The following is a 14,595-nucleotide window of genomic DNA, read 5'->3' as shown; positions in this document are numbered from 1 at the left end:
TCCAAGCAATATTTTTTAAATACTGATTTACTTTGATTTTAATTACTATCATTTTGTTTTCTTAAAAAAGTTAAGAAATATTTGATTTGTGATATGGTTTTAAAGAAATTTTGAACAGATTAAACAACAGTAAACTTCGGTATTCAAAACTATATTTTATTTACATTTTATATACAAATATAATATATATATATATATATATCATGATCTACACAATTTATAAATTTTAAATATACATACTATTTCACATATGTACAGTTTAATGTTCCTTCAAAGTTTACACCAGAAATTAACAATTTGTATAACTTTTACTTATGCATTTATTTAAATCCAAAGAAGAGAATTAGAGTTGCAAAAAATATATTACTACACTGCTATCTATTGTTTAATCATACCTATATATTAAAGGCTAGTACAATAATCAAATTTAATGCATTCCTAAAATGATTTAAATATCAGGAAATTATTTCAATTATTTCTCATGAAAAAATTCTAACTCATTCCAAATCTACTTGAATAATTCCATTTAATTTCCCTAAATGCTACTAAAACACTGCAAAAAACATAATTATTAACAAAAATTTTACAATTTTTATCTATAATACAATGATTGAAGCAGAAATCTTACAAGAGGAACTTAGATGTTTTCTGAGTCAATTTCATACTCAAATACATGGCAATTAATATATAATAATATAAATTACATATTACCTAAAGCCAATGTCTTAATTTATATTAAGACCATTTTTAAGACCAACAAAATTCAAAAACTATTTTGTAAATATATTTAGGAGCTATAATACAACATATAAATTTATTAAATGCTAAATAATTTATACATTAATGCTCCTTTGTCTTTTTTTTACTCGAGTTTTCAATTCCGGATTCATTAGAAGCTTTAATATGTTTTTTATAAACTACATATGGCGAATATATATCAAATCCTAACGAAATAAAATTGTCAAACAGAACACGAAATCTTGTGGGTAAGACATAAAAGTTTAACATCTGTGCTGGAGGCCATACGATCCATTCTGCTTTATATATATCGGATCCTTTATGTAATAATTCTTCTTTAAAATTCTCAACTGTCAATCCTCTAAGTATTCCTAACGTTCCAAAATATACTGTTATACAAACTGGAGAAAATAAAATTTGATCAAATAAAACCTTTTTCATTACTGTTTTGAAACATTTCGTGGGTAGCCATTTATCCAAAAATATATACCAATAATGTGAAGTGGCACCGGTTGTCGTCCCTGCCGCACACATATGTAAAGTGCGTAAATAATTTATTTTATTTTGCTTTTCCATTAAGATCTCGTAATGTTGTTCGATTAAATCGCCGGCACCGCCCATGAGCGTAGAAATAACCGTATTGGTTATTAATAAATGTCTACGAAATAGAACATTTCCAAAAAATATTGTTTTCTCAATAAAAACTTTAACTATTGGTAGTGATATCCTTGTAGATGCCATGCTATACAATTATCTGAAATCAAAAAAATTTATGATTAACATTTATCTTAGGGTTTATATACATATAACATATGTATATAAATGAATCGTTTAAACGTTTTCGTAACTGTTAAACCGTTTAAATTTTGTAAACGTTTTCGAACCACATTAGGTTCAAAAAGATTTGCAAAGTCCTCTGCTTTCATTGGAGAAGAAGCACACCGGTTACAGGCAGTGAAGTTGGTTTAATATAACATATATTTCATATTATATACATTTAACATTACACGAATACAGAAAATCTCATTCAATTTTAATTTTCAAAAATTCTTTCCAAGGGAAAAAATACATCATTTCAGAAATACAGTTTAAATAAGAAATGCACAGTAAATTTAATTAATATAAATGCAATCTTACTATAATGTTTAACAATTCCATTTAATCCAAAGTACGCTAAAGTAGAATAAATAATCCAGAGAAAAATTTAAACTAGTCTGTTTTATGCTATGTAAGATGGGACATAATTTGAAACATAAAATATTTTAATAATTCAAACTGATTGGGTAAGAATCAGCAACCATTTGTGAATTTTAAAATGATCGATATATCAACTTTAATGATTTCAGAAATTATTGTGTTCTCAAACAATAAATTAATCAAAATTTATACACTTCACTACCCACAGACACAATTTTCTCTCTTACTGATCTATTATAATTTAAAACAAAAGAAATTATGCAAACGACACATCTTCAGTTTTAAATTCTAAATCATTAAACCAAATGTGCAAATTGAAATTTGTATCATTTTATATTTCTGTAATGTAATAATTTTGTATACTTTTAAAATTTCAGATTTGCAATGAAAAATAAATGTTACATAGCTAGATTATTTAATGAAATTCAAATAAAGACTATTTATGAACTTGGCCAGTATTAACAAACAAAGATTTAAAAAATAATCTTACATGTTTAAGCTCATATCTATAAAAATATTTCAATCTTTCTTCCATATATATATTTACATGCAATAATTCTTTGTGCACCAGCTTTACTATCAAAATAAATATGTAAAGAGCATGATGCATGGTACTAGTATGTAAAGTTCATAGGTAAAAAACATGCTACTCTTCATCAACAAACTTTTAAATAAAAACAACTGTTAAATGAAGAATTTCATAATGATGATAAAATAACTCAGGTTTATCACAAAAAAGTATCTTTTAATGTATACTTGTGAACTGTTTACATGCAGTATTATATGTTTACACTTACCATTTAAAATACTTTATATATTAAAAATACTTTTTACTCCTTAAAAAGAAATACATCGTACTTTTTACAAGTTTCGAATCTACATTGTGATTTTGAAAGTGCAACAACTATATTTAGTTTCTATTTGGAGTTGTTGCTAACACTTGTGGATTGAAATAAAAATTACGTAAGAAAATGCCCTCCACACATCCGAGCACGTGTACAAAACAAGACACAGCCTACTTCACGTTTTTCGTTAAAGCGCCCTCTCAAGGCTGATATTTAGTTTTCAAAAGGGGGAAGAAAATAAGAAAAAATAAAACCATTAATTTAAATTTTTAATATCTTTGAATTATTTGAAAAATTATATAAACTAATTTATTTAAACATTTTGCATTCTCCTTATTTTTTTATTACGTTATTTTTTTAGGTTCGTCCAGGCAACGCCACCTAGAAAACAAGGCCGTACAGCTAAAACCTCACGTGCACATGACGTCAGCAAGAGTGAAATTGTGGTCGTAAATAGACATCCACAACTTGAATGTCTATTTGCTATACATCGGGCTTCGGTTGGTGTTTATATTTGTTGGATAAGATTGAGAAATTTTTAAAATTAATTTTGGAATCTGTATGACAATTAGCAATAACTTTTATCTTGACTTTTGTTAGAAGGACAAAGATTTGCTTGGAAGTAAGTGTTTCTCCTTAGACAAAGGCGATTCACAATTCACAATTGCAAGAAAACAATGCAAACAAAATTGGAAAATTTAAGCAGTTTTGCAGAAACATGTTCTTGTTTTTGTATTAATAAAAAAAGGCGAAATATCCAGCTCACAGGTACGATATCGTTCTTTGTGTCGCCTTTCAATTAATGAACTTCGCAATTGAAACGTTGTACCATTGCAGGAGTGTGAATTGGAAAATTCAATGGCCGATCATTCATCAAACACATTATTCTTATCAAAAGCAAAGAGCAGTAGTTCCTTTAGTGGCATCAATACCACAATAGAAGACTAGAAAATTCAATAAAATAAAAGAGAGTTTTGACTAGATTATAATATCTATTGATAAAAGGAATAATTTGAGTTGAAACTTTTTAAATATTCAGTTTGTCGTGTAATAAATAATAAATATATAATAAAATCGAAGACAAAGTCTGCCCAAAAGGGACCACCATTTATTTCTTGTGTTCCAGACTATACACATTCATGGCGACAGACCTTTCTTTTGAGGCTATATGCCGCCAGAAGTTAAAAAAGTCTTTTAAAAAACACAAATATATCCAATTAACATTATAAAATTTCTAAAAAAAGGAACTGGTGATATACAGACGTCTTGCTGTTTCATCCATCCATCCATCCTATGGGGGTTTTCCAGCGCTTGTTTCAGTGGATAAAAGCAGAAACCCCCATAGGATGGATGGATGGATGAAACAGCAAGACGTCTGTATATCACCAGTTCCTTTTTTTAGAAATTTTATAATGTTAATTGGATATATTTGTGTTTTTTAAAAGACTTTTTTAACTTCTGGCGGCATATAGCCTCAAAAGAAAGGTCTGTCGCCATGAATGTGTATAGTCTAGAACACAAGAAATAAATGGTGGTCCCTTTTGGCAGACTTTGTCTTCGATTTTATTAATAATAATATCCATCGGACGAATAATATCCATCGGACAAATAAACATATAACAGAAATCTGTTATTTTTTATTACTAATCTTATACGTAACATTCTGACAAATATATTAAAATGCAAAATTGGCCGATTATCAAAACCGATTAATCGGGGAAATGGCCGATTACCGATTACTTACCGGTATATTCTTAGATCGGATTAATCGGATTAATCGGTACATTCTTAGATAAAACTACTGAATATTGCTAGTCGATCGTGGGTTCGCGCTTTGCCAGCGGGCTGGTCAGGTGGAATTTTCCGGGTTTGTTTCACCTTAGTAACACCTAAATACTGACCAGTTTCCCATAAAAGTCCTCCCGGGAGGCATCCCGTTCGGCAGTGTCGCGTTGTCGTAACCAAATAAATCAAACTTTTGCTTATTCGAAAGCCCGTTCGAGAATCATCCGAAGTTTAAAACCTCGTCCGATACTTCGGATCACGTTTGGGTTTTGAGGTCATATTCGAGTAAAATTGTCAAATCCGAGTTACAAAGTCTAGTCCTGTAAATAAAGTCACAGGTCGGTAAAATGAATACCCCTTTCATCAAATCTGGCAAACTGAAAGATTGGACCATGCTGGCTTAATTCCACATTCCTACGTCTCTACGTCTCTTGAACTCCTCTAGTTCCTTTCTTTCGATATTTGTGAGAAGAGGGCTTCAAAATAAAATCGAAGATTAAAAACATTTTGTAAGGCAAAAATTGAATTAAAACAAGGAACAGTATACGAGAGTTGCAAAAGGGGGCACGAACTATAAAAAAAGGCACGTACTGTACAGTACATTATATAAATAAAATACACAGTATATATTAAAATCGCGTTAATCAAATACAGTGGTATCTCGATACACCACCGAACAATCATCATCCGGTGATTGTTCAGTGGAGAAACAAATTTTCGGTTAATAACATATATACTTTTTAATTTTGTCATGAGCGAAAATGTATTCTGTGATAAAAGTAACTAATTTATAAATAAAATAAAACCTTAGAGCCTTGAGGATTAAGAAAAAAATCAACTCAACGACAAAGGGGTGCATGTGCCCAATGTACGGGCGCTCCGAGGACTCTGAACAAAGTCCATTGACTTTTGGATATTCCGGATGTCGAGGTTGCTCCGGTGATTCACTGAAATTTACTCCACCGACTTCCAGATATTTTGGAGAACGATGTTCCATCTCTTTATCTCTCTCTACACTTCCCCTTGCTCGTAGGTCTTCGTCCGAAGATCCTACACAAAAAACTCTTCTCACTCATTTTTCTCTGGGAAAATCGCAAAAGCATCTTAGAAAGCAACGTACGTTGCTTTCTAAGATGCTTTTGCGATTTTCAATTGCTCAATGTACAGCACATTATAATAGGATTGATATATTATTTATACTTTTACATTATAGTAACAGTGTAAATACATTCTGTACATTGCAAGTTCTTTATTAATTAAACACCTTTTTGGATCACACAAGACTTGGACAAGCAGCCAGTAATCTTGTTGTGTTATTAGTATTTTTATATACATATTTTAACATAAATTCGTTAAAAGATTTGAGAATCTTGTTTTAAGTTACAGCGTGTGTTCATTATATATAGTCATTTATTCTAGTTTTTGACTTATTGAAGTTATGAAGCAGTTATTTCTACTATATATTTGGAACTTTTTACAAATGTTAGACTTGATGTCAATGCTATTACATCTTTCAGAAGAAAACTAAATGAAAAGTGTATAGACTTCAACTAATTAAAATTGAACTTTTAATTAGTTTCATTGCATATTTCTCGAATAATTTTTTCTATTACAGAGCCCAGGAACAGGAGAAGTGAACTGCACCAAAATCAGAGAGCGGTTGCCATGATTACAGTTATTGTTTCCTAGTTTCTCTATAAAGATTTCACTTTTAATTCTTACTAAGTTATTACAACTTTTCTAATTTATAAATCTCCCTGAGTAGAGATATATGTGTAGCCGAAGAGAAGGAAAGCGATACCTTAGTGACCTTAGGCATCAATAACTCTTTTCTCCTATGGTAAAGTCTGGTCTGACAATTTTGCACGCTAGCTGATCTGAAATTGGACTTGTATTCGTAACGTTAGTAGTAAAACTTGGTCCGGCTCGACTTGTTCTTACCGCCTTGTATTATCATATTTTACACGATATACATAGGCCTGTATACTCTGTAAAATACAGGGTGATTCTAGATTATTATTATTCGATGTGTCATAAAAATTTGAGTACCAAAATAGTTACATTTCTTGCCATGGATGGCGCTGTAAAAAACTGAAATCATTTCTCAATTTGTTAAAGTAAGAATAAAAAAATAAAAATGTTCTTAGTGTAAGTTCTAGTAACAACTTCACAAATTATGTAATCTTATCAAGCGCCCTCTATGGCAAGAAATGTAACTATTTTGGTATTGACACATAAAAAAAAATCCCGTTTCTTTGTAAGCATTTCTGTGAAAACCACATCACCTTACTGTAAATAGTTTGAGAGTTATTAATTTTTAAAATTTCTGTGACTTTTGAATCACCCTGTATATACAATACAATACAATACAATACAATACAGATATACTTATATATAATATATTTGTATTACATGTGTTATATACATTCTACAAAAGAAAAGTTTATTACTTTATTTTTATTATTTTATAAATAAATAATTACAAATACTAAAATATTTTAATAGTAATTATTTATTTGAAGATAAAATATATTTGTATAATTATTTTATACAATGTTAAAAACAAGAATATCCCTTTTCATAAAAATATCATAGAATTTATATAAAATGTTTCAATCTTTTGATCAAAAGTATCAAAAGTTCTCGACAAATCCATTAGTTTGCCTTTCCAACAGCTTTGGATCGAAGATAATTAAATAGTTCGTTTGAATCTGAGTTTCGATCTAAAGAAAATATTGTTTCGAAACATAAAGGTTTTTTCAGATCTTCGTATTCCATGTCTAGTGCTTCAGTCAAGTGTAGCACAAAACCTTTGAGAGAAGAATATAGACTAAGATACGAAGTAGGTGTTGTTGCAGTCAATCGGGTCACATGTATTATAGTACCTTTTTTCATTCGCAGCATCTCGGGTAAAACTATCCGAATCATGTTTAAAACTGAAGCCATATTAATGGCTATCATTTTCTGAATGTTTTCATTCGTTTCGTTTAAAAAGAGACAAGATTGCTTACCTATGATGTCGGAGAAATTAATCAATAACGAAACATCTTTATTGGATAATTTCTCGGAAATGATCTGATAAACAGAATCGTCCTCAATGAAATCTGCGTTTATAAAAATGCACTTAACACCATAAGTTGACTTAATTTCTTCTGATAAAGCATATAATTCCTTAATATCGTTGTCTATTATTACGAGATTCATCCCTCGTTTGGCCAATTCAAATGCTGAGGATCGACCAACTCCTTCCATGGCTCCGATTAGTACTGCATACTCTCCATTCCTTTCGAGAGAACTTAACGGGCTTTGCTGCATGTATATTTTAAATAATCTTCGGATATTCGATATGGCAGAACACACGAAGAAAATTACAAATAGCAATCCAACAGACTCAAATAAGCGTTCGTGACGTGATATAAAACACAATAAAAAGGAATAGACGATATTATTTTCCATGTTTTCCAGATGTAATAGTGTGTCTTACTGTAGAAGTGTCCTAGAAATTATTGCAGAAAGTGTTAAACTAGTTAGAAAGTTTGTCCTTAAATTAAATACCATCTTATGCAATCTTTTACTCTTAACCTTGTTTGCAAAGATATTAAATTCTTTACAGATCTTTGGTATTAAAGTAATGGTGTTAAAGTAATGATAATTAAATTCGATACTGTGCAATTAAATAGATGAGATATAAAATTTCTCCTTGGTTATTTGAATTTATAATAAAATAAATACAATACTTTTTGAATAGATAATACATAAAATAAAAAAAATAAAAAAATAATGAGGTCAAGAAGAAAATGAATTATATATACATTTCTTACAGCGTTACGTAAGTTTTTGGTAACAGAAATATCGACCTAGTTATTAAACATTTCACTAAAAGAGTTAAATACTGTTTTAATACCTGTTTTGTTTATTGATTTTTTAAAATTCTTAATGATAAGTCATACTGTATAATACAGACACATTCAAATTCGGATTATGATACTTTCCAAGGCCCTGCACACTGGGAAATTTAGGGTTTAACCCTTTCTATTTAGGAAAAATTGAATATTAATTAAATAAAACGAGTAATTAAAACGAGCTGCAATTTTTAATCATATTTTTAATTTAGTGCCTTGCCCCTGTACATCATATGCAACTGAGTCATGCCGGTTATTATCTAATTCCTTTCAGGGAAAATAATTTTGAATTGAAATAACGTGATTTCCGGTTTTCATTGGAAGTTCACTCAGTATATTATTAATAAGGGCCTCCTGCACCAAAAATTCCATATCTGGTCTCATTTTTCATCTGTCGAACTCTGTTCTCGAGATTAAAGAAGGACAAATAGACAACAGACAAGCAGACAGACGATAGTGTGAATTTATAGGTCTATAATTTTTTCAAATGGCAACCCAATTACAATTAAACTGTATATTACAACCATTTAGTTTCTTCTTAGTCTACTGTATTATATTACATTATATACCTATATTTTAAAAATTAATAAACTACGTTATGAAAAAATAATGCGTTTTTAACATCACTCTCGATGCCCACCAGTAGCCAAGAGGATAACACCTCTAAACATGGTAGTTGTCGTGGTTCGAGCCTCACCAACGGACTGATCACGTAACGTAAACAGAAGTCAGTTTTCCATAAAAGTTCTCCTGAGAGGCATCCTCCCTCCGCAGATCTCCCACGTATCGCGTTTCCATAACTAAATAAACAAAATCAAACCAAACAGGAAGGCCCAGGCGGTTAATGAGTCAGCGTACTGCTCTGGAAATCTGGAATTAAGTCCGAACTAGAAATTCTCCGGGAATTTTTCATGGATATTTCGTGGCCCGCCCTCACCGTGGCTTGGTCGAACCCTCCGAGGGGAATAGAAAAAGACATCTTTAGTGGAAAGAGGGGGAAAACGCACTTTTTTAAAAATCCTGGCAAGAGACCTGGATATTTTTATTTAAATATTAATGCATAATACGAAGTTATCTCATATATAACATTGAGGGCAATGGCGGATTACACGTGAATCAAAGGACTGTCGGTCCATCGCCCATCCAATTCCATCATTGCTTAGACGTCGCTTGTCGAAATGAGACGAAAAGGATTTAGTAAAGTCCACGACGATCATCAAAACAATAACAATATTTATTGCGAACAATCAGTACAAGTACCGTACATGTTAGAGCTACACGTGCTCTCAGCTAACATCCGACAAACTAATGTATCCCAGAATCCACCGGAATAATCAAATTTCGTGTACGAGGCTATGGGGGCCTCTAGAGGAACGGCGCCATCTGCCGAGCCTGTGGCAAGTTACTGGTCGCCGCAGTACCCCCCTCCTAGCGACCGCGATCGACAAATCTCACTGGGAGCTTGATTTTACGGCCGCATCGTGAGGTTTTTGCCTCGGTTGTAGGTTCTGCTTGCTGGGTATGTCCAGCTACCGTGTTGCTGGGTTGGTCTATCACTGGCTGTGTAGGGCTGATTGATTCTTTCTCCCTGAGCAGAAAAGCGGGTTTCAGTCTGTCGATGGAGACGACCACCTCTTTACTGTTTTTCAGAATTTTGAAAAATTTGTCTCCTTTCTCCACCACAGGAAATGGTCCCTCGTAGGGAGGGCGCAGTGGAGCGCGTACGGCATCATAACGAAGAAAAACGTGACTACAGTCTCTTAACTGCATGGGAACAAAAAGTTTGGGCTTCCCATGTGATGCTGTTGGCGTCGGTGTTAAGTTTTTGAAAAAAACCTTTAGTGTTTTTATGAAATCGGAAGTATTTATGTCTGCTGGGGTAGGATTAAAGAATTCACCTGGTAAACGTATTGTCTGTCCGTAGACCAACTCACTGGACGTTGCTTGCAGGTCAGGCTTGAACGTTGTCCTTAACCCAAGCAGTACGGTAGGGAGTATCTCTGTCCACCGTTCCGTTAAGTAGGCCCTTAGAGCACACTTTAATGTCCGATGCCAACCTTCGATCATACCATTAGCTTGGGGATGGAAGGAGCATGTATGTATATGCTTGGACCCCATTAGGATGGACAAAGACCGAAATAGGCGTGATTCAAATTGGCGCCCCTGGTCGGTGGTAATGACCCCGGGAACGCCGAAACGAGATATCCAAATCCGATATAAAGCTTTGGCCACAGTGTCGGCCTCAATATCCCGCAGTGGTTCAGCTTCAACCCAACGAGTATATCTGTCAATCATAGTGAGACAGTAGCAATAGTTTTCGGAAGTAGGGAGCGGACCAATAAGATCGATGTGGATATGATAAAAACGTTTGTTTTCAACGGGGATATTTGTAATTGGACTTTTAGTATGTCTAGTAATCTTGACACGTTGGCAAGGGATGCACATCATTGTCCACTTGCGACAGTCGGCTTCCATACCTGGCCATACGAACCGATCGGTTATTAGCTTCACCGTGGCTTTACTGCCTGGGTGAGAAAGATCATGCATGGCATGGAAAACCGCTTGCCTTTGCGTCTCAGGGATAACAGGACGAATTTTACCGGTGGACACGTCACAATAAAGTTCTACTTGGTTTTCCGGTAATATTAGTTTTTTAAGCTGTAACCCAGTCGAATTATTTTCCAAAAGTGTTTGGAGGCTTGGGTCGGTTGTTTGTTCGTCAGCAATTAATTTGTAATCTATGGGTGAAGGGCAAACAATAGCTTCAACTCTAGAAAGTGCATCGGCTGGAATATTATCCGTTCCTTTTATGTATCGGATGTCAGTTGTAAACTGGCCTACGTAATCTAATTGACGTAATTGTCTGGGGGAGCATTTTTCACTTTTCTGGAGAAAAGCGAATGTCAATGGTTTGTGGTCTGTATATAATGTGAAAGGCCTAGCTTCCACCATAAAACGAAAATGTTTAATTGCTGAGTAAGCGGCTAATAGCTCACGATCGTACGCCGAATATTTCCTCTCCGCATCTGTGAGTTTACGCGAAAAAAATCCTAACGGCTCTAAGCCGGATTTAGTAATCTGATGTAGTGCAGCGCCAAGGGCAAAATCAGATGCGTCAACCTGCAATGCCAAGTGTGCGTCAGGGGCTGGATGAGCTAGTAGAGCTGCGTTTGCTAAACGAGTTTTGGATTCCTCGAATGCCTTTTTGGATTCATCTGTCCATGAAATTTCCGAATTGTCAGATCGTTTTGTGCCTTTTAAATAGTTGCAAAGCAAGGCTTGGGCCTGGGCAGCGTGTGGAATATTACGGCGGTAGTAGTTCAACAGGCCTAAAAATCTACGGAGCTCTTTTATTGTTTTGGGTTGTTCGATATTTATGACGGCTTCTACTCTCTGAGGGAGAGGTTTGATGCCACTGGCGTTGACTAAATAACCTAGGAAAGGTAATTCGCTTTTACCTAGTATGCATTTAGCTGGATTTATTCGGATACCATATTCTGATAAACGTCCAAGTACTTTTTCCAGATGAACGTAATGTTCCTCCTTTGTCTTACTTGCCAACAGGATGTCGTCTATGTAAACAAAAACAAAATCTAATCCATGCAACACTTCGTGCATAAATCTCTGGAATGTTTGTGCCGCGTTGGACAAACCAAACGGCATGTACAAAAATTCATAAAGGCCGAAGGGTGTTGTAATTGCGGTCTTAGGTACGTCTTCGGGGTGGACCGGGATCTGATGGTATGCTCGCGTTAGGTCTATTTTGGAAAATATGGTCTTCCCGTACAAATTCTGGGCAAAATCTTGTAGGTGAGGCAATGGGTACCTGTCCGGCACTGTTATTTTATTAAGGGCACGATAATCCCCCGTGGGACGCCAGTCCCCGTTCGGTTTGGGTACCAGGTGCAAGGGGTTAGACCAATTTGAATTACTCGGTCGACAAATGCCTAGTTGTAACATTAACTGGAATTCCTTTTTTGCAACTTCTAGCTGTTTTGGATTGAGACGGCGGGGACGAGAAAAAACGTTATGTCCTTTAGTAATAATACGGTGGACCGTGTTATGCTTGGGTTTAGTGTCAGCTGGATATGGCCGAAGAATATCCTTATACTTGTTTAAAATGTCGCCAAATTCCGAGTTAGAAGCGATTAAAGTAATGTTAGCTTGTGCGCCGTGGTGAGTGGAACCTTTTGTTGTCAAGGACGTTAATGGGTCTTTGATGCAGGCGTTTTTTAAGTCGATCAGAAGACCGAAATTTCTTAGGAAATCGGCACCTATTATTGGTTTGCTGACGTTTGCGATTACGAAAGGCCACGTAAATTGGCGCCTTAAATTAAGGGACAAGGTTATGTTTTTTATGCCATAAGACTTTATCGGGGTATTGTTTGCCGAATAAAGTGTCAATGAGGCGGGTGCCTTTAATGCCATAGCAGCGTTATATGGTAGAACGCAAACGTCACTACCACTGTCGATCAAGTAATGACGACGTGAGGTCGGATCGTAAACAAAAAGGCGGCTTGTGTTATTAATTCGGAAATCACATTGCGCCACCTGTGATTTCCGAGCTAGTTTTCCTGATCTCGAAATTTGCAAGGAGCCTTACATTTATTAGCTTGATCACCAAACTTCGCGTGGTACCAGCATAGGTCCTTCACGTGGGGACGAACTGGTGTCTGCGAACGCCGGCGATTCCGAGATCGATTCCGAAGGTGTCTATAATTGCGAGATTGCCTGTCGCTAGGCCTTGAGAGGCGATTAATCTGTTCCGTTAATTCAGCAACCTGCGTTTGGAGCTCTTTTATAGCCGCATGCGTGCAGTTTTCATTCGTTGCTAAATTAGTTTCAGCAATTTGCAGGGGTGTTAGCTCGAGAATTTTGTCAGCCATTTGGGCTAATTTGTCTAAATCCCCATCGGAAACAGAAAGAATTGCCTGTGTTTCTTTGGGTAAGCGCTGAATCCAAAGTGTCCTTAAAAACTCTTCCCCGACTTTATTATTAGCCAGTTGACGCATTTTACGTAGGAGGTGAGATGGCTTATCATCTCCTAAAACGGCATTTGACAGCAAATCTTTCACTCGTTTTTGTTCGGAATCAGAAAATTCCGCTATGAGTCGATCCTTTAATGTTTGGTATAAATTTTCCTTAGGAGGGTTTTTAACGATATCGCTCACGTACGATAACACTTCCGAATTGAGGGCCGAAACCACTGCGTAATATTTAGTCGTATCATGGGATATGTCGGCGAGTTTAAACTGAGCTTCGATATTGATAAACCATAAATCGGCTTCTTTGTCCCAAAATTGAGGAAGTTTTAGAGCTACCCGGCTGACTTCGGGCATGAGATCGTTTTCGTTTGGCATTTCGGAACACAAAGAGAAAACCACTCAACGGAACGAAAGTAAAATGGAACAGGAAACTCCACTTACCCGTGCTAGATGACTTACACCGGCGAGAGATTGTAGTTGCGGACAGACAAAATGGAAGACGAATTTGCCGGTCTGGAGTGGCCACGTGGGGCGAGTAGTTCACCTTCTCAAAGAGCGTCGTCTACGTTGTAGTGATCTTGCTTTCTCTTGTTTTCTTTTTTTTTCTTTTTGTTCGAATTCACGTCGAATCACGTTCGGGTCACCAGTGAGGGCAATGGCGGATTACACGTGAATCAAAGGACTGTCGGTCCATCGCCCATCCAATTCCATCATTGCTTAGACGTCGCTTGTCGAAATGAGACGAAAAGGATTTAGTAAAGTCCACGACGATCATCAAAACAATAACAATATTTATTGCGAACAATCAGTACAAGTACCGTACATGTTAGAGCTACACGTGCTCTCAGCTAACATCCGACAAACTAATGTATCCCAGAATCCACCGGAATAATCAAATTTCGTGTACGAGGCTATGGGGGCTTCTAGAGGAACGGCGCCATCTGCCGAGCCTGTGGCAAGTTACTGGTCTCCGCAACATTATAAAACTAAATAAACAATACAACAATTAATCATCGTATATCATCGTTATGGCAGACATAATTATTTTTAAAAAGTTATATCACATTTCTAATAAATGATATCTCATATAATAAAATAAACAGTATCATATCTTTTATAACTGTACACTACAATAATGAAACA

General features: G+C 35.1%; 2 protein-coding genes and 1 pseudogene across 2 annotated transcripts; all 3 read right to left on the bottom strand.

Moving 5' to 3' along the window:
• Positions 1 to 799: 799 nt before the first annotated feature.
• LOC136980130 (mpv17-like protein 2 pseudogene) lies at positions 800 to 2,749 on the bottom strand (annotated as a pseudogene).
• Positions 2,750 to 7,220: 4,471 nt separating this feature from the next.
• LOC136980241 (hydroxysteroid dehydrogenase-like protein 1) lies at positions 7,221 to 7,880 on the bottom strand. Its single transcript, XM_067276335.1, has one exon. It carries the CDS (start codon positions 7,878 to 7,880, stop codon positions 7,221 to 7,223), a length of 660 nt encoding a protein of 219 aa, XP_067132436.1.
• A 5,152-nt stretch (positions 7,881 to 13,032) lies between these two features.
• LOC136980240 (uncharacterized) lies at positions 13,033 to 13,827 on the bottom strand. The gene has a single exon (XM_067276334.1). The coding sequence runs from the start codon at positions 13,825 to 13,827 to the stop codon at positions 13,033 to 13,035; it is 795 nt and encodes a 264-aa protein (XP_067132435.1).
• Positions 13,828 to 14,595: the final 768 nt, after the last annotated feature.

Source organism: Centruroides vittatus, unplaced genomic scaffold (assembly GCF_030686945.1).
Source record: "Centruroides vittatus isolate TY-2023 unplaced genomic scaffold, ASM3068694v2 contig_680, whole genome shotgun sequence".
Lineage (NCBI taxonomy): Eukaryota > Metazoa > Arthropoda > Arachnida > Scorpiones > Buthidae > Centruroides > Centruroides vittatus.
This window is presented reverse-complemented; position numbering and strand designations above follow the sequence as displayed.

What these genes read in the sequence shown, in the direction of transcription:
- LOC136980241 (XM_067276335.1), bottom strand. Translation starts at nt 7,880, where the DNA reads ATGCAGCAAAGCCCGTTAAGTTCTCTCGAAAGGAATGGAGAGTATGCA.
- LOC136980240 (XM_067276334.1), bottom strand. Translation starts at nt 13,827, where the DNA reads ATGCCAAACGAAAACGATCTCATGCCCGAAGTCAGCCGGGTAGCTCTA.